Raw genomic sequence first — 27,705 nt, forward strand, 5'->3', positions numbered from 1 at the left:
TATTGACTATTGACACTTAATCTTCAATTTAAAAAATAAAAAAGAAAAGTTTAAATGTTAGAGCAATACAATAATAACCAATCACAACAAAACTAAAAAAAATTAATGAGATATATATGAATACAAAGATATAAGATTGTTTTGAGTGTTTAGAGTAATATTTTCATGTTTTATCTAGTCTCTGCAAGTTATGATAATTAATCTCACAAAAAATAAATATGTAAAAAGTAATTAGTGGCTTAGGGAAGAACTAATAATTGAAAGGTGATTATTCTCACATTTGAAGTCACATTATAGAAAAATATATAGAGAGGCTAGTAGTTAGGTCAGTTACCTTATTTTTAGTTTTTTACAATTATAACCCCAATGGCCAAAACATACATAGGAGGCTACAACCTACAAGAGTGAGAGTCATGATCAAGTTAAAGTATACACTAATGACATCACTCAGATAATTAGCTTTAACACAGGCTGTCTAAGTCTATTTACAGCCATGAGACACTAATAATAAGATATAAAGATATAAAACTATATTTGATAAATAAGATATAAATATTTAAATAAAAAAAATTATATTTAAAATATTAAATTAGTATATTTTATATTTATTTTGACAAAAATTTTTTATGCCTTATTCTTAGAATATTATTTTGTCCTATTTTTAAACTAAATAGAACCATATAGAACTAATCATAGAGATAAACTCATGAGAGAAAAAAAGACTATGCCTCAGGCATTGGCCATAGATCTATTATCCATGTATCCTAAACCATATCCATCATATTCACCTGTCTTATTTCCTTCAACATATTCACCACCTGAAACTCCAAATTATGAATCCATCTTCAAATCCACTTATCATTTAACAAGACAAGTCAACACCAAAAAATTTATCTCTCTCCAAGGATGACATTATTCATCCCAAACCCAGCCACAACCACCTTTTTAACCCAGGCCTTATCTTCTCTGGAGGCCAAGAAATTTTTTCAGAGAAAATATATCTACTGATCTTCCTTCAAAAGACAAGGACATTAAAGAAAGATCACTTGTCACAGACTGGACAATTAATGCTCTCACTCTAAACGATCAATCAGTTGTTGGAGAAATCACTGATGAATCTACAGAAGAACCCACTGAAGATTCAGTTGAGTCTACTGAATGGTTCAAAGAAGACTATTTGGCAGACCTTTCAGTAATAGCCATGGTCAATCCAGAAGGAGGAGAAGAAGAAATAATCTCTGAAAAAGATGAACTAACAACTTCAGTTAATCCTCCACAAATAGGATCTTCTGAAGTAAAAAATTATAATAAATGGTTCATCTCTGATAATATTCCACCTTCAAGATACAAAGAAAGGCTGAATAAATTTGGTGCTTGGATTGAAACCAACATGGCTAATCCAAATCTTTCAAGCAAACAAGTCCTTGCAGAATTCATAAATTGAATGACTGATAATTTTCGTGAATAGGTTAACAACCTTTTTTAATATGAAAGACTTCAACTCATCAATAGTACTTTTTCTCAGTTTTTGGGAGTACTACACCAAGAGTTCCTAGGAGATATCACAATCATCCAGAAAAAAAATTTCTAAGAGTATTTTGAAATGAAATGCTGCTCACTCAACAGAAAAGACTTAGAAAAGCATTATAAGAGGATGGCTGCTAAATATTATCCTCTTGGAGGAAATAGTAATCCACCACTCAAACAAGTCTTCATAGCATCCTTGCCAGATGAACTCAAGCCAAAACTACAGCGGATGATGATGACTCTTTGTAAAGAAGTAGCTACCCCCACCATGGGAGAAATATACCAACTGGCTCTAGCTGCCTTGGATAAGCTATGTGAACAACAATAAATGTTCAAAAGGCTCACTCAAAATTCAAACAAACTCAAAAAAACATGCAGTAAATCCTATCTGAAGATCAAATGTAAAGAACACGGTATTTTGTGAGTGCAAGCCAAAACAAAAACACATTGGCAGCAGCAATCAAAGACGTTTCAACAGAAGACATTCAGAAAAGGTAGAAGAAAGCAAAGACTTTTCTACTATTTCAAAAGAAAACACATCCATAGCAAGAAGCCAAACAAATACTTTATTTACGAAAAACAAGGTCATTTTGCTAAATCATGTCCCAGCAAGACAAAGAAGGAAATAAAAATGCTTCAATTTTTAATGGATGCAGCCTCCATAAAAGATGAAGAAGATCTTGAATCAATACTTGAAGAGTAGGAGGACAAAGATGGTAATACCAATATGTTTTTCAATACTCTGGTCCGAAAGAAAGCAGTTCAGAAGATGATTTTTCACCAGAAAGATCAGTCTTTATAATATCTTCCATTACTACAAGGATTTCTAAAGAACCGAAAATTCCGAAAGAAGAACTTGGATATCTTAGGTCCTTGGGAATGAAGCAAATTGATGGTACCCCTCGACGGCTCGACCCCATTTCTATTTAAAGACCAAGACTTCTAAATATGACAAACCATTGAAAGCTGTTGCACTGATGGATACTGGATCCTGTGCCACCGTTCTAAAACCACATGTCTTACCTGTAGAAATGTAGGCACCTTTTCATAAAAAGTTTTCAGCAGCTAATAAAGAAGTCTTCACCACCATTGATCTAATTTCTAGAAAATCCATAGGATTTGAAATATTTGCAGGCCAGACTACTTGGCTCAGGGTATTGGAAAGTTATCTCCTAAAAAAGGATGTCCTGTTTGGATTTGATGTTTTTTATCGAATCTATAGACTATAAATCAAGCCCACTGGATTGAGTTACAAAAGACAGTTTTTACCTTACACAGGGATACAAAGCATACTTGAGATCCAGGAAGTTCGAGAAGAATATAAGGAGATCCAGCAACAACTCCTCAATACTTTTTGCGACAGTCATGATCAATTCAACTACCCCTACACCTTTGTGGAAAAATCTAAATTTCTACGTTCGTCTTCCTTTCAAAAGGAATGAGGACATTAACCCAACTAAAGCCACCCACTCCGAGATGAATTCTGAAGATCTCAAATTAGCAAGAGCTGAATGTGCAGCTCTTCTTGTCTAAGGACTCATTGAACCAACCAATTCTAACTGGGCATGTCAAGCTTTTTATGTTGAGAAAAGAGCTAAGCAAAACAGAGGAAAAAAGAGGTTCATTATTGATTACAAGCCGCTTAATATCTTTTTGCAAGACGATAAATTTCCTCTACTAAGAATTTCAGTTATCACACAAAGGCTAAGTGAGACAAAAATATTCAGTAAGTTTTATCTAAAAGCTGGATTTTAGAAAATTGGACTCCATCCTGAAGATATATATAAGACAGCCTTCTGTATTCCTGAAGCCCAATATCAGTGGACAGTAATGCCATTTGGACTCAAAGTGGCCCCATCTCTCTTTCAAAAAATAATGATCAATATCTTTGAGCTCATTTTATATTTCACACTCATTTACATGATGACATCCTACTGTTCTAAAAAAACAATAAGGCCTATAAGACACTCCTAGCTCAATTCACTCAAATCATAGAAGATCAAAGAATCATGCTATCATAAAAAAAAAAAGAGTTTTATTGCCCAAAAATTGAGTTCTTTGGGATGATTTTTCAAGACAAATTTTTTTAACCAGGAATCATATTGCTAAAGAATTTGTCAATTTCCCTTATGAAAACATGACCGTAAACAGGTTCAACAATTCTTAGGAATTGTATACTACATTAGAGACTTTATTATCAGCCAACTGTCAAAATTCTTGAAAAAGAAACTTCCCACCATAGAGACTTGAACAGATTATAGTTGTAAAAAATCTGTAGAAAATAACACAAGACCCCCTTCCTTTAAAGTTTCTAGCACAGAAAAAAGGATACAACAAACATATGCTAGTGACAAATTCTGGGGAGCTGTGTTACTTGAAGAAACTGATGGGACAAGACATTACTGTGCGCATGCTAGCGGACAGTTCAAAGAATCAGAAAAACACTACCATGCCACTTACAAAGAAATTCTTGTTGTCAAACGCGGAATAGAAAAATTCAATTTCCACTTCAGTTCCTATCATTTTACTGTGGAAATGGATAACACCTCTTTTCCATCAATGTTGGAGATCAAGAAAAAGATTCTGCCAGACTCTCAGCTCTTGTGATAGAAAGACTGGTTCTCCCATTATAAATTTGAGGTAAAACATATAAAGGGACATGAAAACACTTTTGCTAATTTTCTTTCTTGACCTACTAAAGAACTAATCCCAAAACCAGTCCTTTACATTTGCACAATGAATATCCACTTATTAGCCCCTACTCCTTCTATCAAAGATAAAAGAAATCAACCCTCACCACCATCTGCCATCTTATCACCAGAAACCATTTTTCTCCACCAAAAAGAAAAACATCCAATATTCTCATTTACAACAGTATGGTTTGAAAGCTACTAATTGCTGAACAGTATATAACCCTGAAAATTTCGCAAAAATTCATCCAAAATTATCAAGTCCAAGGCTACACCCATTTACATCTAGGAGCAGTTAGGCTTATTCTAACTCTTCATGGAAGAAGATCTCTTCCTGTAACAGCCAAGGTTGCTCTTTTGGATAGTACTTTCAAGAATTACCAACATGCCTTAATTGGAGCGTTGGTCACTACACTTTCAAACGGAAGTGTTATCCTTACTATAGCTCCTAATTTCACCATGAGGTTATCAGACCCAACGATACCTCATAGATTGAAGATTCAAATACAGTTAATTGGAGTAATCCAAGACTCCAATATTGAACAGACTACTTTGCACCACTAAGTCCTCTACAGAGTCCAAGACAATGCTCTTGATCTCAATCTCCCAAACACTACAGGAGAAGCATTATTCATGTTCACTGATAATGCCAAAGGACTAGCAATTATGAATATTTTAAGAATGATCACCACTGAAAAACTTTCTTCTATTATTCTATTGGAATTGATTACTGATTATGAGAAAGCCTTCCCCAAGGAACAGGTTGATGTTCATACTACAGCTCCACCAACTATTACCCACAATAGTAATGGAACGGTCACTACTATTTTCCAGAAATCAGGATTACTCAAACAAAATTCATTGCGAGAATCATCTCTCAGAAGGATTAATATGATCTCTCCAGTTCGAGTACAAACTACTCACAATCAAGATGATCTGTCGGTACATTTCTATGAAAACAGAAGACATGTCTATGTTTCTCATATTAATGGCCATTTCATTTGAGATGTTGATCCCTCTATGTGTGACTCTGATTGTGACTATGCTGAGCAATGGAGTGACACAAATAATGATGAAATGTCCATGTTTAGTGAGTTCTCTCTTACTTGCTTTGGCTAGTACTACCGTCTTCCTCCTATTAAACCTGAGGCTCTAATACCACAGGAATGGATCTCCAGTACTTCAGGAGATCGATGCTATAACACCATCATGCTTATCCCTATTCATCATCATATTAGTTGATATTTAAAGGGTCCGAGCAAAACTTGATGTTATAAGATAGAGCCCTTTTTCACTATGAGAAATTACTGTAAATCCTATATATGCTATATTCTAATGAGCAGGATCCTCTGAAACAAGAGGCAAGCCCAAAGCATACTTAATGACACTAAATAAAAAAGAAGAAAATAATACTAGTTAAGCTTTCAGAGAGAGAACAGAGATTTAGAACATTTTGTGAGATAGGAAAAGATGAATATATTACAATGTTCGATACTATATGTTACAACTGAGATAAACTCCTCTTTTTATAGAGGTCTCTAATAGACAATCATATCTTACAGACTTCAAACAAGTATATTATACAATGTCAGTTGGAAGATAAAGATAAGCATTATCTCTTCCTGACTTAGCTAGATAAGTGACAGTGACTCGTGTCCGAGAGTCTTCTAGGACAAGGGTGAATTCTACTAATTGATCAATTTTATTGACAATGGTTTTTTTTTAGATTAGAAGGTAAGCGAACGCTTAGTGAAATAGAATGATGTATGAATTCAGAAGAGCTTAAAGATGATGAAATGTTCATGTTTAGTGAGTTCTCTCTTACTTGTTTTAACTAGTACTACTACATTCTTCCTCCTATTAAACCTGAGGCTCTGATACTACAGGAGTGGATCTCCTAATTTTTAAAAAGAAGTACAAATATAAATTTTAACCTTTATTTTTTATTGTTTGATAATGCAACTCACCATATTTCAAATAAAAGAAGACAAAACTAAAATCTTTAGAGTACATTTAGTTTACATTTTCATTTTCTATTTTTATTTTCAGTACTTTTTATTTTTCAAATTTTATAAAAAAAACATGAAATATTATTTTTATTTTTTTATAAAATTTTAAAATAAAAAATACTAAAAATAAAAGAGTGAATACCTCATCCGACCCCTGACAATTATCTCGAAAGGATAACGAGGCCCCCAAGAAAAAAAAAACACCCAATTCAGTCCCTGATAATTTTTTTGGGAACAGATTAGCCCCTGTGTCAAAAAAAATAACATTGATTTTTTTTGGCACAGGAACCTCATTATCCTTTTGAAGTAATTGTCAGGGGCCGAGTTGGGTCTTTTTTTTTTGTCAGAAGCTGGATTAAAAATTTTTTTTTGTCAGAAGCCTCGTTGTCTTTCGAAATAATTGTCATAGACTGATTTAAGTTTTTCTCAAAATAAAATAAAAATAAAAAAGCAAAAGCGCATTCTTAGTTTACTGTCCATTGAACTCTACAAATCAAAGTCAACATTTTTCCTATACAGTAGCTACTTGATTGAACACAGAACAAGTGTTTAAAGATGGAACTCGGAAGTCCAACGAAACTCAACTGTTTCATCTTTCTTCATTGACGCATGGCGGCAACTGTGTCGGTGAGTGGTGGCTCCTCCTCGGAATCGGCATTGATTTTCATGGGGACAGGCTGCTCCAGCGCCATCCCCTATCCGAGGTGCCTCATCTCTCCCTCCCATCCTCCCTGTCACGTTTGCTTCCAATCGCTCTCTCTCCCTCCCAACCGAAACCCTAATTACAGGTCACCTCTTCCATTTTCTTCCATCTTTCGACGCTTGCAATCTTTATGCTCATTCAGGATGCTATTGACTGATCAGGTGTAATGCGTCCCTCTTAATCGATTATTGCGAAAGCCACGGCAATCACCGCTATATTCTCATTGATGCTGGCAAGACTTTCAGGGAAACGGTGCTTAGGTGGTTTCTTCATCATCAGATTCCAAGAATAGATTCTGTCAGTTGCTCTAATCACCCTGCTCTCACCATCCTTTCATGCTTGCAATCTATGTTGGTCGTTTTGTGAAAGCAATTCATTCATTGTTAATTGCATTACAGATTGTTTTGACTCATGAGCATGCTGATGCTGTCCTTGGATTGGATGATGTGCGTAGTATTCAACCAGTTAGTCCCACAAATGATATTGATCCTACTCCCGTGTACTTGACTCAGCATTCAATGACTAGGTACTACATCCTGCTTTTGCTGACGTTAAATATACCCTGCTCTTTTTCACTTTAGGCCTACAGGTTCTATATGTGATTGTGAACGTTACTATTTCAGTACTATTTACTTTCATTTGATATTATGAGTGCCTTTTGCTTTATGGTAGTTGATTCCATGCTTTAAATGTTTGCAACAGCTTGGAAACCAAATTTCCTTATTTGGTAAACAAAAAACTCAAAGAAGGGCAAGAAATACGAAGGGTAGCTCAATTTTCCTGGAACATAATTGCTGAAGACTGCAATCAACCATTTTTTGCATCAGGCTTAAAATTGACTCCTTTACCAGTTAATCATCACAACCTTTGTCATTAATGGTGAGAATGCAATAACCCCTTTTTTATTACAAGGACTCCAGCACTTCATTTCTGGATGTAGGTAATGCATGGAGAGGATTACATCTGTTTGGGCTTTCTCTTTGGTGACAAAAGTAAGGTAGCTTATTTATCTGATGTCTCACGGATTCCAGCTACCACGGATTATGGTGCGCTCCAAATTACTTTATTCTTGCTTTGATACATGAATTCGTTGCTTCACCAGTGTTTTCTATTTTCACTATAACTGTGCTAGCTAGGATTTCATTTATCTTTGTTTTAATCAATTAGTTTTACACGTGTTTTTAAACTTTGCTGTTGTATACCTAAGAAGAATCTATGCTGAAGTTGCATTTTTACATCTAACTGAGTTAATATTCATTTTACAGTCATTTCAAAAAGTGGGGCTGGACAGTTGGATCTTCTGATATTGGATTCGTTGTATAAGGTCAGTAGTGCTGAAGGAACACAAAGTGATGAATCTGTGTAAACTGTATCTATTCTCCAGTCATGAGTTTTTCTTCTTTTTTTTTTCTAATGCAGAGTTCCTTTTTTTTTTTCCAATCATAATTTTCACAAAGGAACTTCTTGGGCCTCACATCATTTTGGCATACCTTATGTTCATATTTCAATATAGACAATATTGTAGAGCTCCAACTTATTTTATTGGATATTCCTACTCTTGCCATTTCTGAAACATGTTAATTCCATATTTTAGTTTTCTTTCTTTACATTCCCAGTGATAGCCGTTCTTCTTGATATTCCTCTTTGCATTATGGCAGACTGGATCAAATAAGTTTCACCTTTGTCTTCCACAGGTTAGTTTTGCATTTTACAAATGATGTGTTCTCATTATCTATAATTATACAGGTTAGACTTTATATCTTCCTGAGGCAGAGTTCACATCATTTGTGATTTTACAGACGCTTGAAACTGTGAAGATGTTATGTCCAAAACAAGCCCTACTGATTGGAATGAATCACGAGTTTGATCACCATCAGGACAATGAATTATTAATGGAGTGGTCTAGAAGGTACATTGCTTGTCCATCTTGACATAGTAAAAGCTTAGCTGTTAAAAATAAATCAGGCGAAGCACCCATGGTAACAAGATCATGTGACTTTTGTTCAAGTCTCAACTAGTTATCTTTTGTCCTTTTGACGTGTTATGGACTTAAGCAAATGATGAGGTTGCTTCTAAATTGTGCTTAGGGAAGGAATTCTAGTGCAGCTGGCTCATGATGGTTTGAGAGTCCCCATAAACTTATAGTAAGGTAATTCACTATGATCAGGCACATCTTTATAGTCATACATAATTATCTTAGGAGCCATATTACATTATATTATATTATATATTTTTTTTCTGGTAACAGTAATTACTATTCTTTCACGTTGCAGGGTAATGCATATGGGGATGTGCTTAGTTCACCGTTTACTCGTGCTTTACAGTGAGTTCGAGTTCAATGATGCATGCTTTCTTTGCTGGATTATATGCAAGCAATTGTTGGGGAACAATCCTAATGCGAATCTTTCTTCTCCCTTAAATTTTTTATTAAAAGAAATTACTTTTCATATTATATAATTATATTGGAGAACACTGAAATACTTTGTGACATTGTCTTCTGTTTAATCTGTTTATACTGCAGCCAGAGGAATCTAAAATCCTTAGTGTAAAAACTGCTTTGTTAATTCGAATAAAATGGGATCCTACCAAGGGATTCGAGGATAGAAGTTCTTCAAACTAGCGTTTTGTTCCCCTCTAAATATGAGATTATGATTTTTGTATGGATGATAACAATTTTGCCTTCATTTTGAAAATTGTTTTTAGTATACTTAGGATGTGTTAGTTGAGGGTTAAAAATAGGCTGAAAATTTTTATAAGTGAATTGACACGGAAGTTTACACATGAAATTCATCAATCAAACTTTCTATCCTCTTTAAATGTGTAAGCGGTTATATTTTTATCAATCATTAGTAAAAATCAAATCAATTATTCGTGTAAAATATATATTAAAATATACACTACTACACTTACATAGTATGATTTAGTTATTTCTTACATTTTTTATTGGTAATGTAAAGTTTTTTTTACAGTAGGTGCATAGAGACTAATTTCTAAAATAGTTACTTAAAGATATTTTTATAAAAATAATCACAAAAATATTTTGCTTAAAAAATTAAAAGTATTTTATAGTAAGTGTTTCTGAAACAATTTCAAGTTGAATTTGTTGACTAGGTAAAACCTTTCAAAGTCATAATTGCGTAAGTCAAACCATGCGTTGATGATTTCCTAAATCATTGGTAATGCTTTTTCTTTAAATATTGTATAAATATTATAGGCAGCGTTCACCGCAGGGTCATAATTTATTTCAATTATTAGAGCCAATTACATCTTTTTCGAGAAATTTTGTGTGTTTATAATTTTCTTTTTGTCCGAATTACTTAAAAGTAGAAATAGAAAAAGGTAGAATTTTTTTTTTATTTTTAAATTCTATATCTAAAATTTAAGCATCATAAAAATCACTTTTTTTTTTTTATCTCTTTGTGAGTACTGAGTAATAAGGGTTTAATTATTATTTTTTAGTTTATGTGCATAATATAATTGAAAACTTACTTGAATATTGAAATAAATATACCAGGCAGCAGGCTAGCCCACTTGTACGGTGATTTGCATGGGATATGTTCATGCTACTTTATTATATTACAATCAACAAAAGTATATGTATCTATTAATTCTTAAAAACAAGTAAACGTTTGTTTGGTTTTTTTGGTACAATGAATGCAAGCATCCTGAATCAGTCAATACACGTGAATGCCTTATTCCATTTTATTAATTCTGGTCGTCAACTAAGAACAATAGAATGAGAAATGGGCAATTCAATTGAATTCAAAGCACCCTTTGCATTGACGATGAAAGTCTGCGTGCCTTGTGGTTCATGACTCTTAAATTTATTTATTTGTAATTAATATTATTATTTGTAGCGCACAAGAGGAGAGGAACTTGAAGAGGGAACACACAAGAGAATGATGACATGCTCTGTGGCTTTCATCAACAAGGATTTTGACCTAAGCTTCTTTGTTTTCAAGCCTACTGTAGTTATCATCGACCATCTTGTTCATGCGCTCGTGCACTTTTCCTCCTACACTCACAACCTTGGTTCTGTCCAAAGCTCTATTTTTAGGAGCATCCATGGAAATATGGTCATGCTTTTTCTAATTTCTCTTCTTTTTTATATACTTGTCTTTATTCTTATGTGTGTGTTCTTTCACTGCCTTCTAGATAGAGCATATTTGTTTCGAAATTTGAGTATTAATTTTTACAACTCATTTTGTACTCTGTGATGCACCCCAGATAGTTATGATTTTCATTTTCTGATATGACTTTGTTCAAAATACAATAATAATTGTATCTCATAACAATTTATGGATGAGAATTTCTATCTATCAAATGTCATAGCTCCATGTTTTTTAGTGTAGCATCTAGTAATGGCTGAATGAACTTTGAATTTGTCAGTGTTAAACTCAATTCCTCTGTTCCACAATTACACATGTTTCTCTGCTCCGTTATTATTCTCAATTTTACACGTTATGCTAAATATTTATGTGCTGTAATCAGATCATATGGTGCAGTGCATGGAAGAAAATGTCCAGTGACGAAAAAGATAGGTTGATGGAAATCCTTGTAAGTTTGACCCTTCACTTCTGCACTAGATGAAAAAAAAAAAAGGAAAAGAGGCATGAAATTCTGATGAAACTTACTTTTATCATTTATGTGAACTAAAACCAATGAGGCACGTGAATCACAATAATAGTTGTCAGTTCTGTTACAGAATTAGTAAAAGAGGAAATAGCAAAGATTTACAACAGATAATTAGTACTAATTATTTAATTCCTTAGATTATTATGTGGTTACAAGTGCATATTCAAGAAGGAAAGGATTCCTGAATAAAAATTAGACAAATGATTTTATCCTTATTCCTTGCAGAAATCAATGTTAACAAACGTAACAAGAATGGCTGTGTTAGTTGAACACAGCTTCCTTGATGCATATGCTGGAGAATCAAGGGATGGCTCTTCAACAGCAAAAATTTGTAGTGGCGACATAGTTTCCATCAACACTGGAGTCACAACTGCTAAAGACCTTAATGATCTCTGCTATGCCGTGCTAGCAATTTTCAGGTGTCGCTTCGCGAAAGTAGAAGGCTTAACTGCAGGCCTTTGCTTGAAAGGGCAAAGCACTCCCAATGTGGTTTGCATTCATGTCTGGAAATCTCTACAATATTGTTACTCATGGGTCCTCAATAACAGAAAATGGATGATACCATATCTTGAACGCTTCTCTATTTTCGACATGAAATATGATATTTTCCGAGTAGTGTATGTTAGTGATGAAAATGTAGTCATTCCTCCTTATGTTTCTCCTCATAATATGTTAGCAAATGATGAGGAAGATAGTAGACAAGGACATGTTATGCAGAACTGAGAACACAGCATTCAATTCAATCATGCTGCAAAAGTTTCTATATTGTTTAATTTCTTTAAAATATCAACATATGAATGATAGATTTAAATTAGTTCTGTTCTCTTTTCTGCCTTATGTTCTTTTCAATTGTTTAACATGCATCTTGATTTCATTCTTTTCAACCTTGAAATGCTATTGGACACAATCCGAAGGTTGTTGCTGTTAGTTGGAGTAATTTATTCACTTATTTAAGGTACTTGAGAGTTAAAATATTAAATATCACAACTCTAAACTTGCTGATAGTAATAATAAGGCTAGTTAACTTAGGTATGACTGAACAATATTTATTAGATTTTTTGAAAAATAAAAGGATGATTTAATTTAGTAAGTGGTTATGCTCAGGGAGGGAATTAAATACAATCTTTAAGAAGAAATTAAAGTGGGGTTGGGAACTTGTAGTAGTGTCCCCTGCAATCTTTCAAAATCTTGTAGCAATACTACTATATATCTATATGTATATGTAGTTTTCTCTATTATTGCTCTACTATTTTTGTTAGTTTTTGCCTTTAACAACATTTAATACCCAAGACTTGCAGTTGATAAAACTGTAAAACTTCCGAAAAGAAGAAAAACAATTATACCTTTGCTATATACTTTTAATAGCAGGACACAACATCATTGTAGTTGTTTCAGTCCCATAATATGATTTAACTTTTCGTTATAATATAGATTTTGCTTCTGAGAACCAAAATTCTTATGGCACCACCGTTTGTGAAAATGTAATGGGATCATTTTGCATAGGAAAATTATTGAGTTATGTTTCATCTATTAACATTTATTAGGATAATTTAAAAGTGACATCATTCTATTAATGAATAAAATATAATCTACTTAAAGAAAAGAAAAAGAAATCTGCAGTAGTAATAACTTTAATTTTCCTGGTACATGTGAATTACAAGTGCAGTTAACAAGAATTCTACCTAGCTGCTGTATTTAATAGTGGTCCCATCACATATAATTTTGACAGTTTATGCCAAAAGAAAACCAGCTTCATTAAGAGTATCTATAATTAGCATGTTGAGTGTGAAGCAAGAGATAAGGTAGGCTCTGAAGATTTTCATATGTGAACGTTCTGACAATACAAAATGTTACTTTTTTTGCCCTCCAATTTAAATTCACTGCTATAAAATTCTTGCTATGATTGTTAGGCCATGGTCCACAGAATTTAAGTTACTATGTTATCCAATACTAGAATAGACAAATAGGACACATACCCTCAACAAAGGGTTCTTTTCAGTCAACTGTAATATTCTCCGGCCACCTATCACACCATTTCTTTCACTCCTCTTCCTTTCCAAATTTGACTATCTTCCAATTTACATGTCCTTGTTACTGACCCATATAATCTAATAAAATCTAACGTGCATTCCTCTGATAAATTCATTCATTTTTTGTTTAATACAATGACCCCTCGGATATATAATATATGTAGCTGTTACATTATACCCTGCACAAGAATCAATCTGATAGCTAAAAAGATGAATCAAAAGCAGCTTGAGCCACTACCTTTGCTAAGCAGCTTCCTTGGTTCTTCAACTTGTTCATCATCAGAACAAAATCAAAATCTGAAAGAAGATGTGACAGTGGCCTTGCACATTGGGCTCCCTGACAATTCCCATGATAATCATAATGTAGAACCTCTCCAAGCTCCAAATAATTACTGGATACCAACTGAAGAACAGATTATAATTGGTTTCAGCCACTTCTCTTGTCCTGTATGCCCAAAAACCTTCAACCGCTACAACAATCTTCAGGTAAAGTTCTAAGCTTGTTCCATTCATGTTACAGAATAATAATGCATGCAATGAATGTTGTGCAGATGCATATGTGGGGACATGGGTCAGAATACAGAAGAGGGCCAGAGTCACTGAAAAGAACACATCCAAGGCCATTGTTGGAGATAGCATGCTACTGCTGCAAAGGAGGGTGCAAGAACAACATAGAGCACCCAAGGGCAAAGCCTCTCAAAGACTTCAGAACACTGCAAACACACTATAAGAGGAAGCATGGACCCAAACCCTTCTCATGCCGCAAGTGTTCAAAGAATCTCGCTGTCAAAGGTGACTGGAGAACTCATGAGAAGAACTGCGGCAAACGCTGGCTTTGTCTTTGTGGCTCTGACTTCAAACACAAGAGGTCTCTTAAGGATCATATCAAAGCTTTTGGCTTTGGTCATACTCCCTTCTCTTCTTCTTCTACTTCTTCTTCTCATTGATCTCTCTTCCTCTCTATTCTCCAATCTTACTATATATTACTGCAATTTCTTCGCTAAAACACCATATTAGACTCCCACGTAAATAATGCTAATGCATACAATTTTTTTTTGGTTCCATGGGCTTTCCACTTTTTGGTTAACTAAATGTCAGGTTCGATCATAATTTGGAGATAGAAAAATTTTAAAACTTTTAAGTAAATTATTGCATCTATCAAGATAGTTACAAGTCAAACAAAAATTAATTACTGTACTGAATAGAAAACACTTCAGTTATATATACATGACAATAAATGTCATCATTTTTCATATACGGTAAATCTATGTTGTTATTGTTATCAAGTATTATCTTATTAGACTGGAAATGACTTTAGTTCCGTTGAAGCGAAAAGAATAAGCTAGGATTTTAGACTTTTAGTACACATCATATTTAGATTGAAAGCTAATTATTGATTTATAGTTGAAGCTTAAAAATTAAACCGCCCTTGGTTAAAGCAATGAATGTTGAATGATGTTCTAATTGTTATTAATTAACACATGGTTGCTTGAAGAATTATAATCAAATGCCACACTTTTACGGGCACCTTTGAAAGTTGGTAGCTTTGGTATTCATTCTATATATAAAGTCACATTCATTTAATTAAATAATTGGGGCCAAGTTGATCAAGTCATGATGATTCTGATCTTAAGATTTTGGAGGCAATAGAGTTTAGATTTGGCATATTCATTGATAATTTCATATGCTTGCAAAAGCTTATTATAAGCCATCATTGACTTCAAAGGCAACCCAAATTCCTTATTTCTTCGCAAAAAGGGAATTATAGCAAGAGCATGATAGGGAAGCTTTTATTTTCCATATATTAGAAAAGAAAAATGAACGACAATGGTCCCCAAAATCTGAAAGCTACTACTCTCTTGTTTTTTCACCCAGTCAAAGCTCTCAATTGATTTTTAAGCATAAGGTGTCCCAACAACCTTAGTATTCTGATCTCTAGTGTAAAACGAATTGCCACAAAGGTCCCCACCTAATTTTCTTGTGGATATGTACGTACCTTACAAGCAAATAGGATATTTTCTCTCTTTTTTATCTAATTGTTCTTGTTGAGTTTGGTCGGTGTATAGCTCGTCCATCGATGAATGTCTTTAAACTTCTCGTCGGGATGAGTTATACGTCGGCAAGGAGAGAACAAAGGGGTGGGTATCTGCAAAAGACACTCCGACGCTCAAGTCAGTAAGTGTTTAAGAGGTATAAGAATAATTCTATGAATATAGAATGTAAGATATGAAATAAAAGTTATCATGTGTTGTATATTATAATAATTTTATGAATATAGAATGTATATAGAATATATCTAGAATGTATCTAGAATGTGTATAGATATATCTAGAATATGTATAGAATGTCCGGTGTATATAGAAATTGGTGCCTTTTATAGGCATAGAGTTGATGGTATGACCGTTGATCATTAAGTCAGAATAATGGTCATTATGTCGATAATGAAGGTGTCGGTTATATAATGAATGATAATTAAGGCCGAGTTATAACTTATAATGCACAATAAAGACCGAGTTATACGGTGACGGATCATAGCCCCCAAGCTTTGTCTGCCGATCATATGATCCAAGCTAAGCTTAGAAAATAAAATGATTTATAACTCGATTAAAAGATAAGTGAATAATAATGATATGGTAAGAGTCATTCAATCAAGGTAGTTGCGTGAGGGATACTCTTCCGTTTAAGAATAATTTTAGCATTTGATTGTATGTGAACTGAAAAGTTCAGAGATAGATAAGATATCCATTGATAGAATCGATTGTATGATCCGAGGATATAATGGTTAATTGTCTTGTGAATTTTTTCAGCCCATAACAATTTATTGATGAATTTCTCGCTCAAAGCAATTAGTTATTGAATATTTACAATTTACAGTGAAGGTTATATGATATGAATAAGATAAATTGAGAAAATGAATATGTCTAAAGTCGCAACATATATTGAATAATATATATTGTAAAAGTAAAAGAGTTCAAAGTAGAAAAATATACCTTGAAAGTTGATAATTGTCGAGAAGAAGACGACATATATGAATGTCATACATGCCAAAATGTGAATATCTAAATTTTGTTTTGTAGGACATGCTTTAATTTGATAATAAAGCAATAAGCTAACAATTATTGAATTATACATTTAGTATAATATTTTTAGCAGTTACAGTATGACGAAAGATATTTCTCGTGCAATAATAGTAAATTTGCATGTTTGTAACTATTTTTTCTTAACTTTTTGTATTAAAACATAAAATTTAATAGCATAAAGTATAGAATATATATTGATGTTTGAATATAACTAATAAATTAGTAAATATTAGTTACACAAAATATAAATACAAAAGTATGTTGAATAAAATATATAATTTTACTTGTGTAAATAGAGAACTTTGAAAAAATTAGCAAAATTGACATGCCAACTTATGCTCGGATTGATTGAAAGTCGAATTTGTTCTCGAATTGATTGAAAGCCGAGTTTGTTCTCGGATTAGTTCATTGATCAATTATGAGATGTGAAATATTATGATACTTAAAAATGAAGCAATTTGAATGTATAAAGTACATACTTTATAAAAAATTATGATAGATTAAAATTTGATAAGAAGTATTAAATAAAATCTTAAACAAGATTGTTGAAATTAGTTCAAAAATTTAAATGTAATTCAAGTATTATGAATTTGAGGGGAGTAGGAATTATTTTACTCTCCCCACAGACGGCGCCAATTGTTCTTCCTGAGTTTGGCCGGTGTATAGCTCGTCCGTCGATGAATGTCTTTAAGCTTCTCATCGGGATGAGTTATACGTTGGCAAGGAGAAAACAAGGGGGTGAGTATCTGCAAAAGACACTCCGACGCTCAAGTTAATAACTGTTTAAGAGGTATAAGAATAATTCTATGAATATAGAATGTAAGATGTGAAATAAAAGTTATCATGTGTTGTATATTATAATAATTCTATGAATATAAAATGTATATAGAATATATCTAGAATGTATTTAGAATGTATCTAGAATATGTATAGAATGTCCGGTGTATATAGAAATTGGTGCTTTTTATAGGCATAGAGTTGATGAATAGAATTGATGGTATGACCGTTGATCATTAAGTCAGAATAATGGTCATTAAGTCGATAACGAAGATGTCGGTTACATAATGAATAATAATTAAGGCCGAGTTATAACTTATAATGCACAATAAAAACCGAGTTATACATGGACGAATCACTAATAATTATATTTTAACTCATAGTCTTATTAACAAGAGTGTTCTTTCCAAGAGTATTCTTTAAAGATATCAATAGTTTAATGTTTGAATAAAAAATCTTAATTGTTTGAGTTTTTATGTATTGAAAAAATAAAAATATTATTTGTATATTAAAATTGACTACTAAAAATAATTATTATATATTTGTATATAAAAATATATATTATTTAATTTATTTATAATATGTATATTTTAATATATATTTTATATTATTAATTAATTTTAATATATTGTTGTAAAAAACTAAAATTTTCTATTTTATTCTCTTAGTCAATGTTTTTAGAGTATTCTTTGATTAAACATGTATGTCAGATTAGAGTTAATTCCAGCTCTAGATATAATATCACACCCTTAACACTAATAAAGTGAATTACAGAATTATTTCTTTTAATTTTATTTTTAAAGTTAGAAACTAGAGAGAAGGGAGTGAATATGCAAGCGTCAAAAAGTTGAGAAAGGAACAAAGATTCTGTACCAAACACAAAAATGAAAAGGTTATGGAAGCCCCAACATTGCACGGTTCATTAGATTTTGATTATTTATGCTGCCATTTCAACACATACATACAAGAGTGTAGGGTACTACTGTAGTACAAGGTCTCATCTCACCTCTCTAGATTCTGTACCAAATAAAATCTTGTTGGATCGGACGCATATACGGTATACCCATCACACAAAACCATTCCATTATTTACATGAACTAATGTGATAATAAATCACATTATTTTGTGAAAGACTTTGCAAAATATGTTGAATTGAAATTGCAAAATTGTTGTTTACCTTTTGGGGAGAAACGTGGAGGGGGTATTAGAATTTATTGTTTTTGTTATTATTTAGTTATAAATTTAATTTTTATAGTTTATTTTTTTTTAGTTTAGTAATCTAATAATATATTTTATCTTATATTTTTAAATATTAATAATTAAATAATAATTACGCAATGCCCAGACCATGTGCCTCTCAATCTATTGTGTGAAAACGACTTGCCATGACTTTATTTATTTTTTCTGCTGACATGTTTTGTGCATTCCTTCCTTCACCATAAGATGAATTTTCGGACACTATTTATATATATATTCATATGGAGAAATGCAAGAACAATCATTACTTTGTTAATGGGCACTCAATATCCAGAAATAAGAAGAATTGCCTCGTATAATTAATAGCTAATTTATTTATATGTATGCATAATTGCATATTCATGTGGTAGGGTAGTGGCAGTGCCACCCTAGTTTGTTATTTTGTTTTGGGAAATAGCTACAATCCCTACAACTAACAACGCATGCTTCATGCACCTTTCTTACAATCTGCCACACGCCAACTCCAAATAATTCACCTCACTTGTTTATCAGTTATGAACACTTCACTTCACTTATTAAAAAAAAAAAAACAATATAGTGGTAAAATTTTATTTTGGGAATGAAGAGTTTAAAGTATTTATTTATTCTTTCTCTTCGTACGTCAACTTTGATCACAATTTTATCTTTGAAAAGATGAAAGAGATGTTTTGCCTGCGTATATGATATAAGAAACCAATACCACACTGAATTCAAACTAAATACCTAATATGTTTGAACCAAAAAGAAAGGGCATATTGTATGAGAAATGGGTCAACTAATTAGGCGAAGTGAATCAATACGTTCACATACAGTGTTTGAATTATCGGTCAAAGGTCCAAACCCTAATCAAGGGGCAAACATTATACACGTCATGATCAGTGGGCCCCACTTACTGCAAACATCCCATGTGAACCACACTAGGGCCCCTCCTTTCTAGTTATCTAATCTAATCTAATCTAACATCGACTTTAGGTTAATAAAATTGATGTAATTAACAATACTCAAGAATGTTTCTTGGGCTACTAAAACTAGCAAATAACATAAAAATTTTAACAGTACAAAAGATAAATTGAATAGTGAATCTGTTGGACCTTAGACCTTATTAAAAGCAAACAAAAAGTATGTGACCTCCCTACTCTTACTAATTACTATGGGGCTTTGTGCTTTAAAAGTTTGATTAGATGATGGATAATGATAATTAAGTTTTCTTGAGGCAAGGGGCGGATTTATAGGAGTGAGCACGAGTAGCGAGTATTCAATTACTCATCCGAACCAAACTAATTAAATTGGTTCTGAAACCAATGGATAATTGGGTTTAACTCGAACCAAATCAATGGCCTTTGTTAGTAATTAGTTCGGGTATCGATTCTGGAAGTGCGGAATCCGAATCAACTCGCGAATCCGATTATATATTAATTAAATAAAAAATAAATTATATATGACTTTTTTATTAGACAATGATTATTCACTATTAATATGTATGGATTTTAATAAGTTTAGTTTTTAATGTATTTGGTGTTTAATATATTTGGATTATTTCTATTGGTGTTACATGTTTATTGTACTTGTTGAATTTTTAAGATAAAAATTTGTTTCTTTTTTTATGAATTTTAAAGTCATCGGATACCCAATTATCCGAATCGAACCAATCCGTTCTTAATCGATTTGGTTTAGTTCGGATACATGTACAAAAAATCACAAATTCAAACTAAACCGAACAAATTATATTTTGATCGGTTCGATTCTAATTTTACCATAAATCCGAACCAAACCGACCTGTACTCACTCCTACGGATTTAACTATACTATGGTGTGGTAAATTATTTGACGATTCTAAAAAGCATGCATTGGCTATATCTTAATTTTAGGAAGTAATTTAATTTTACTGTTACTCATAATATTAATTTGTATAGAAGTTCTCTTTATTAACAATGTATCATATATATAATTTTTTTTTTTTACCTAAACTTTTTATATCTACCACTGAGATTTTTTTTAACTGAAATTTTGTATGTCTACCTCTAAGATTTTGAGACATAAGTATTGAACTTTGAAAATAATAGATCAAGATGAGCTGAAAACTCCAATTAATTATTTATCATTATCTCGGTCCACTGTGTTCTGATGTTGCAAATCAATTTATTGAATGACAATTAATTTTTTCTGATCTCTCCCTTGAAATCATAAAGCTTTACTCAGTTGCACTTTTGAAAATTATGAAAGAAAATTACAGATTAGAGGCAAAATAACTAGAAGATAATAATAATAATGGATAAGAAAGAACATGTTTATATTATATATATAGAGAGAGCAATTTTTTTTAAATGCATAATTTAACATAATTGTATAAAAAAATTTACATGATCATGGTTACTTCTTTAAAATGGTCCCCGGAAATCAACGGTATATATTTTTGGATAACCACATCAAAACCTTTTATACTCTTACGCAGTTAAAACTTAAAAGTAAAAACGATGGATGAATGATTGAGAATTTCAGGGGAGTAGGAAAAGGGTAAATTGGTCCCTAAAAATGTAAGTGGATTAGGTGATGACCCTGGTCAAGGAAGGAAGGAAGGATTAGTCAGTCACATTATAGAATTCCTAAACTTTCAGATTCAGAGCAGAGTCCCAACCCATTTGGCTTCTGAATTCTGACACCCTCTGCTAATTTAATTCTCAATACGTTACATGCACATATATAATAAGTACACAGATACAATAAATAAAAAAAGAATTTTACCTATTCAATCAAAAATAAGCAAGGGACAACGAAAATGATGAGTCTGCCTTGGTGGATGTGTTTTCCCCAGAAGTATCTTTGACTGGCCAAGGGAATATATTCATACGTATATTATACTATATCCTCTACCTTCCTTTTTTTGACGAGATCTACCTTTCGCTTTACTACATGTATTAATGAGTATATTATATTAATGAGTATATTATATTATTATCAATTTAAACAAATGATAAAGCTTTGCAAAAGCATCCTAATGGAGTAGTCATGTTTAATTATTTATGAGTTTATCTTTGTGGTTCGTGTTATAATAATAATGAAAGCTATTTTTGCCGAGATTACCGGAAAAATTCAGTGAGCCACACACGGGCGCACCAACATAACAACATTGGCTTTACGCCTTTACTTCACGTGCTTTCACTTTTATATAAGATAATTTTGGTTGGGGGTAAAATCGGAAAATGGCGTGCATACATAGATACAGATAAGTGCATCCACCCGTACTGTACTGTATACAGTATACAGTATACAGCGACCGAAACTTGACGCAACAAATTCATTGATTGATTCATTGTTTCTTGTGTGCTATGCTTCATTCCTTCATTGTGTTGAACCGAACTGCACTGCTGCTGCATTTGTTAAGCATACACAGATCTCTCATCTCTATTCATGGACTACGAGAGGATTCACAAACCTCAGGTCTTTTAATTCCGTTTCAATTTACCTTTTGCATCCTCTTCTTCATTAGTGAGCCACCGTTCATGCCTTCCTTCTAATAATTTGTTTTGTTTGTTATGCAGACTGGAATAATTTCCCCAAGTAAACTGAGGATGAAGCTTATAGGTCACAGAAAGAAGGATGGATCCAACAGTAACTCATCCAGAACTTCCCCTTCCAGAATTGATGATGCTGAATTTGTCAACAGCTTACTACCTTCTAACAATGGCAACCCTGACGATGAAGGTCTGCATTTCATTTCTTTCTCTTTCTCTTGTGTGTATATGATGAATGGCAATGACTTCATTAATTCCTTAATTCCAGTTACATCTCCCAGCTTAGAACCAAAGGGAAACGGTGGCACCGGCCTTACCAAGATTCAGCATCTTCAAAAGGCTGATGGTGGAAGTTCAAGCACTATTCACCCGGTGAGAACAATAGAAGAGGAAAATCTTGATTATGACAGTAATGCTAGCTCATCAAGCTTCGAGTTTGATAAAGGAGAGAGATCGGTGAACAATCCGGCAACAAGATCACTATTGAGGCCTATTCCTTCTAAGTGGAATGATGCTGAGAAATGGATAATGAGGCAAAACACACAAGCTACTATTTCAAAAAAGAATAATACTCTGCATAATAGTCAACCTAATCGCATGGTGAGGGTTGCTCCGGAGTCTGGTGTTTATGATCATAAGTTATCAACAGCCAAGGTGACAGAAACAAAGCGGGTTGACAAATTCTCTTTTGTTCCTTCCGATGGAAGAAATCCAGTACTAGAAGAGTCTTATCCCCAAAGCAAAGATTTAAAGGAAGTAAATGACTTGGACTTATCTTGCTCAACAAGTACACATGATCATACAGGTATGTTCAATATCACACCTCAGTTATGTTGTAAGTTGCGTTCATTTTAGGGAAAATGGACAAAGCATTATACTAGATGTTTATATGGAATTTTGATTTGATTGAATGTAGAGGTGTGTGTTATGCTCTACAGCAAGATGAATTTGTTCATATTTTGCAGAATTTCCTGGAATTCGATCGGTGGCAATGAGAGATATGGGAACAGAAATGACCCCTGTGCCAAGTCAAGAGCCTTCACGAACTGCTACTCCTGGTGGCTCAGCAACTCCACTACGTAGCCCAGCGTCTTCAATGCCTTCAACTCCAAGGAGAGGTGAGCCTGCTTCAACACCTTTGGACAACACAACTGATGATGATTTGCAGTTTCCAACTGAAAATGGAAGAAAACACTTGTCTGAAGAAGAAATGAAACTCAAGACAAGGAGAGAGATTGCAGCCCTTGGCGTGCAGCTTGGTAAGATGAATATTGCTGCTTGGGCAAGCAACGGCGACGAGGAAGAGAAAAAGTCTGCTATGAGGGACGCAAATGTGGAACAACATGAGAGAATTGAATTTGAAAAGCGTGCTGCCCAGTGGGAGGAAGCTCAAAAGTCTAAACATACTGCAAGGTTTTATTTTGTGTTCAACCAAGGTTTAAAATCATGGAAAGTTTTCATCCTAATGTGATTAGTCCGTGTTAATATTTTCAGATTTAAACGTGAGGAAATCAAAATTCAAGCATGGGAAAGTCAGCAAAAGGCAAAGTTAGAAGCAGAAATGAGAAGAATTGAGGTAGTTATTATTTTGCATAGTCCATATACATCAGAAAAAGCAAAAGTCTTCCATATTTTAGAACCTGAATGTTGTTTAGTGAGATATGGAGCATTTTTAACTTTTCTATGGAGACAGACATCATAATTATGCTATGGTTATTTTTTATTTCTACTTGAACATTGCTTGAAACTTGATCTGTATCTGATATTCTAAATTAACTATATGTCTCTCCAATTATTTATGTATAATAGAAGCTTAATAACTGAACAGATTTGATGAAATATTAATATTATACATTGAACATAGGTTAAATCCATATGATTGCCATTATTTAATTGCAGTTTGTCCTAATGTTTACTTGAGTAGATAGTCTTTACTTCATAACAATGTTCACATTGCCATTGATTGAAACTGTTTACAATTTAAGGCCAAAGTTGAGCAAATGAAAGCTCAGACACATGCAAAGATGGTGAAAAAGATTGCTCTGGCAAGACAAAGATCAGAAGAGAAACGTGCGGCGGCCGCAGCTAGAAAAAGTCGGGAAGCCGAAAGAACCGCAGCTCAAGCAGAGTACATACGCCAAACAGGGCGAATGCCCCCTTCCAGTTACACCTGTTGTGGTTGGGTCTGATGTATAGACATTGCAATTAAAACAAAATGCAAATCACATAACTGTGTAAGGTATGAGCCATAAACAATGGCAAATGATAGATCTTGTATGTTACTGAAACCCTGTAGTTTTCAGGCACCTGAGTGCAACTTGCTACGTAAAAGTAAAAGGGATTGCTGAATGATGATTTTTATAAGTCACAGAACTGTGTCTGTTTCATTTTTTTATTATTATAAAAAAAAAAAAAATTGGAGGAGGAAAAAAAATAGAGAGAAGAAAATGAAAGTGTCTGCTTTCACCTATTGGCCATTGTTTTCACTTCCTAGTTTCTACTTTCTACTATGCAAAGTTACAAGTTTCCTCTAGTGAAAAGTAAACCATATTTTAATTTAAGAAAAACAATGCAAAGATATGTTATTTATATTTACTCTTATTATACATGGGTTTTATACTTATCTATGTACATAAAACATTCTTTTCAAAATAAAATAAACCTTTGTGATCATACCACATGTTGGGGCACTGTAGAGAGTGAATTCTCGACCACCATCAAAATTTTGGAGAGGAATTAAGTGAAAGAATATAAGATGAAAAGACACTATATCCAATTCAAAACATTAAGATAGTAAGTTAACAGGTCTCTCATCTTATAGATTCTTCATTCTTTTTTGTTATCTTTAATGTGAGACTAATTTCATACATTATTTTTCATATTTGCAACATTAACAACACAACAGAAAATAAGTAATGGATAATTATTGCCTGAGCAACAATTTTTTACAATATTTAGTTATCACCGTAAGTTGAAATTAATTTGCAAAGGGATTGCTTAAACATTAATTCCATGAATCTATATCACAATCTTAAGGGAGATAAAATCTATTGAAACATTAGTTCTATCAATTTCTTTTATCTTGGCACGGATTGAAAAAAGATGTGCACAAAATTATGTGTACCTAATGAATTGAACGGAGTGCTCCCTGCCTTGGTAAGAATGCACAATCCCTTTTATCCAAAGCAATAGGCCAATAGCCCGAAAATATAAATTCTGAACTTTGGGCTACACTAGTTTCCACAAGGCTGCAAAAGTGCCTAATTTTATGATTCCCAAAGTATGAATCTGGTTCTTTATATACAAGCCAATAGTGAATTACTTGGACCACCATCATTGACTCCTATCAAGGGGACGAGCATATAACAACACCTACGATATTTATTTAGCAGTAACCCCTAAACAAGTTATGTCATCCTACTAAATCCACTCGTTCAAATTGTCTTAACCCAATCCACCACTTTCACAGTAATATTCTTTCTCTTTTGACCTTTTTGGTATGAGAAACCTTTTTCACAATAATTTCATAACTTCCATGTCCATCTATCCCTCAATTGGTTGGGCTGAACCCTCATTTTTCAATCTTTACTCTTTACTACACCAACAAAGGCTCTTATGATCCAAGAAAAAAAAAACTTTCTCTTTTCTTTTTCCCTCTAAATATATTTCTTCAAAGATTTTTCACCAATTTCGTCAATAATATTTACGATCTCTATTAACCCTCGTTAAAATGTGTAATTTAGTGTGCCATAGCCTATAGTATATAGAAATACTCTTACAAGTCTAATATAGAACTAAGAAAAAATCAGCCAAATAAATATTTATTCACTCACTATTTTTTTAATTACCTTTTTAAACTTGTTCATTTTTTTTCTCCTTCCTCTCAACACCAGAGTTTCACCCATTATCACAAGTCACCCACCACCACTGCTGACTAGCCACCTAATGCCGCCAAATTGGTTTTGTTTTACTTTATTTCACATTCAGATATTAAATTTTAGATGTTTTATTGTTTTTAATTTCGAACATTTTTATAATATTCATTTTTTTAATTATTGACTAATTTACGAATTAATTGTTAAATTGATATTGATTCTTGTAAATTTTCATATGTTCATTATTATGAGATAAATTGAAATTCAGTACCTATGATCATAAGAAGTAGCAATAACATATATACATGGAAATGGATCATCTCCATTTTTTTAACACTTGAGAGAATAAAGTGTGATCTCTTACCTTTAATCTTATAATGGGACCAAAATTAACAGAAATTCTTCGCATACAAGCGATTAAGGCTTGTAAGACTTACAAGTCCAATTAAAACTAACACTCAAAACGCGTTTCTTCTTCTTCTTCTTCCTCTTCGTCTTCTTCTTCTTCTTTTCTTTCGTTTCTTGCCTTCTCTTTCTCCTCCTTCTTCTTCTTACTGCACCTTCTTCTTCTTCTTCTTCTTTTCTTTCGTTTCTTGTCTTCTCTTTCTCCTTCTTCTTCTTGCTGCACATTCTTCTTCTTCGTCTTCCTCTTTTTCTTCTTCATTTACGTGCTTTTCTCTCTGTTTTCTTTCTTATTATTCTCGATTTCCATTGTTTTTTTTTACATCAAGCTCTGAAATCGTTTTTGAAGAGAAAGAGAAAGAGTTCTGAATTATGCATAAGGTATACTTCAACGAATTTTGGGTGTATTTTTTAAATCCTTTGAGTGTAGTTTTGTAATCTTTTGGGTGTATTTCTATAATCGTTTGGGTGTATTCCTGTAACCGTTTGGGTGTATTTCTGAAGTTCCATTATCTTCAAAACGATTTCAAAGCTTGATTTCAAAAACTATGAAAATCGAAAGAAAACGAAGAAAAAGAAGAGGAAGAAGAGGAAGAGGAAGAAGAGTCGTTCGTAATACATGGTGAGTGTAGCGCTTTGAAAACAGAAAACGGTTGAATAACGCATTAAAAGGCCCGTGTGTAGCAACTTGTAAGACTTGTAAGTCAAAAAGACTTGTATGTGTAGCAGGCCTCCAAAATTAAATAGAAGAGAAAGAACAATGAAATGTGAGATCTTATCCTAAACACTATCCAATTTTTTTTTTTTCATTAGAGACGATCCACTCCTATGCATGCATATGGCATCAATTTCTACATATTAGAGGAAAGGGGAAACATCAAAGGACGCACCTCAACCACACGTGTTTAACAAGGTTGCTTCTTTGCTACAACCTTTTTGGTCATGTTGTGGATGGCACAAAAGCCACATATATTTGCTAGTACACTTGAAAATTCAAAACATCAATTATGAAGATAAGAAATTAAAGCGAGTCTTTAGATTTAGTTCAGGGATTTTTTCACGTGAAAATTCACATGACTTTGTCATCTTGAGATTTTTATTATTGACAAAAGAATATGAGACTCATACAATGGTTTGATTTAGTAAAATTTTTACTTTTTAAAAGTTATAACATCTATGTTTGGTAAATTAAATTAAAAATATTTTTTAATAAACATAGGTATTAACAA

General features: G+C 32.9%; 4 protein-coding genes across 13 annotated transcripts; all 4 read left to right on the plus strand.

The window, feature by feature from the left end:
* LOC107632037 (putative hydrolase C777.06c) lies at window positions 6,729-9,613 on the plus strand. 9 transcript variants are annotated; one of them, XM_021119990.1, is made up of 10 exons: window positions 6,729-6,930; window positions 7,091-7,226; window positions 7,328-7,455; window positions 7,632-7,779; window positions 7,870-7,975; window positions 8,195-8,253; window positions 8,588-8,623; window positions 8,729-8,838; window positions 9,017-9,078; window positions 9,203-9,613. In XM_021119990.1, the coding sequence occupies exons 1-9, from the start codon at window positions 6,836-6,838 to the stop codon at window positions 9,072-9,074; spliced, it is 876 nt and encodes a 291-aa protein (XP_020975649.1). In that variant the 5' UTR covers window positions 6,729-6,835; the 3' UTR covers window positions 9,075-9,078; window positions 9,203-9,613. The 9 variants fall into 9 exon arrangements, 5 of the variants coding, with proteins under 5 accessions (XP_020975649.1, XP_020975648.1, XP_020975650.1 ...); XR_001618672.2 differs by having other exon boundaries at window positions 6,731-7,014; window positions 8,524-8,623; XR_002360044.1 differs by having other exon boundaries at window positions 6,731-7,014; window positions 8,703-8,838.
* On the plus strand, window positions 10,178-12,387 carry LOC107634815. 2 transcript variants are annotated; one of them, XM_021119992.1, is made up of 4 exons: window positions 10,178-10,268; window positions 10,787-11,005; window positions 11,421-11,486; window positions 11,790-12,387. In XM_021119992.1, the coding sequence occupies exons 2-4, from the start codon at window positions 10,829-10,831 to the stop codon at window positions 12,285-12,287; spliced, it is 741 nt and encodes a 246-aa protein (XP_020975651.1). In that variant the 5' UTR covers window positions 10,178-10,268; window positions 10,787-10,828; the 3' UTR covers window positions 12,288-12,387. The 2 variants fall into 2 exon arrangements, with proteins under 2 accessions (XP_020975651.1, XP_016193714.1); XM_016338228.2 differs by lacking the exon at window positions 10,178-10,268 and having other exon boundaries at window positions 10,523-11,005.
* On the plus strand, window positions 12,497-14,656 carry LOC107634814 (protein TRANSPARENT TESTA 1-like). Its single transcript, XM_016338227.2, has 2 exons — window positions 12,497-14,080; window positions 14,146-14,656. Exons 1-2 carry the CDS (start codon window positions 13,730-13,732, stop codon window positions 14,539-14,541), a joined length of 747 nt encoding a protein of 248 aa, XP_016193713.2. The 5' UTR covers window positions 12,497-13,729; the 3' UTR covers window positions 14,542-14,656.
* LOC107632035 lies at window positions 22,096-24,669 on the plus strand. Its single transcript, XM_016335664.2, has 6 exons — window positions 22,096-22,125; window positions 22,227-22,389; window positions 22,468-23,004; window positions 23,165-23,612; window positions 23,694-23,775; window positions 24,185-24,669. Exons 1-6 carry the CDS (start codon window positions 22,096-22,098, stop codon window positions 24,386-24,388), a joined length of 1,464 nt encoding a protein of 487 aa, XP_016191150.1. The 3' UTR covers window positions 24,389-24,669.

The sequence above is a fragment of the Arachis ipaensis genome, chromosome B03, assembly GCF_000816755.2.
Source record: "Arachis ipaensis cultivar K30076 chromosome B03, Araip1.1, whole genome shotgun sequence".
Classification (NCBI taxonomy): Eukaryota; Viridiplantae; Streptophyta; class Magnoliopsida; order Fabales; family Fabaceae; genus Arachis; species Arachis ipaensis.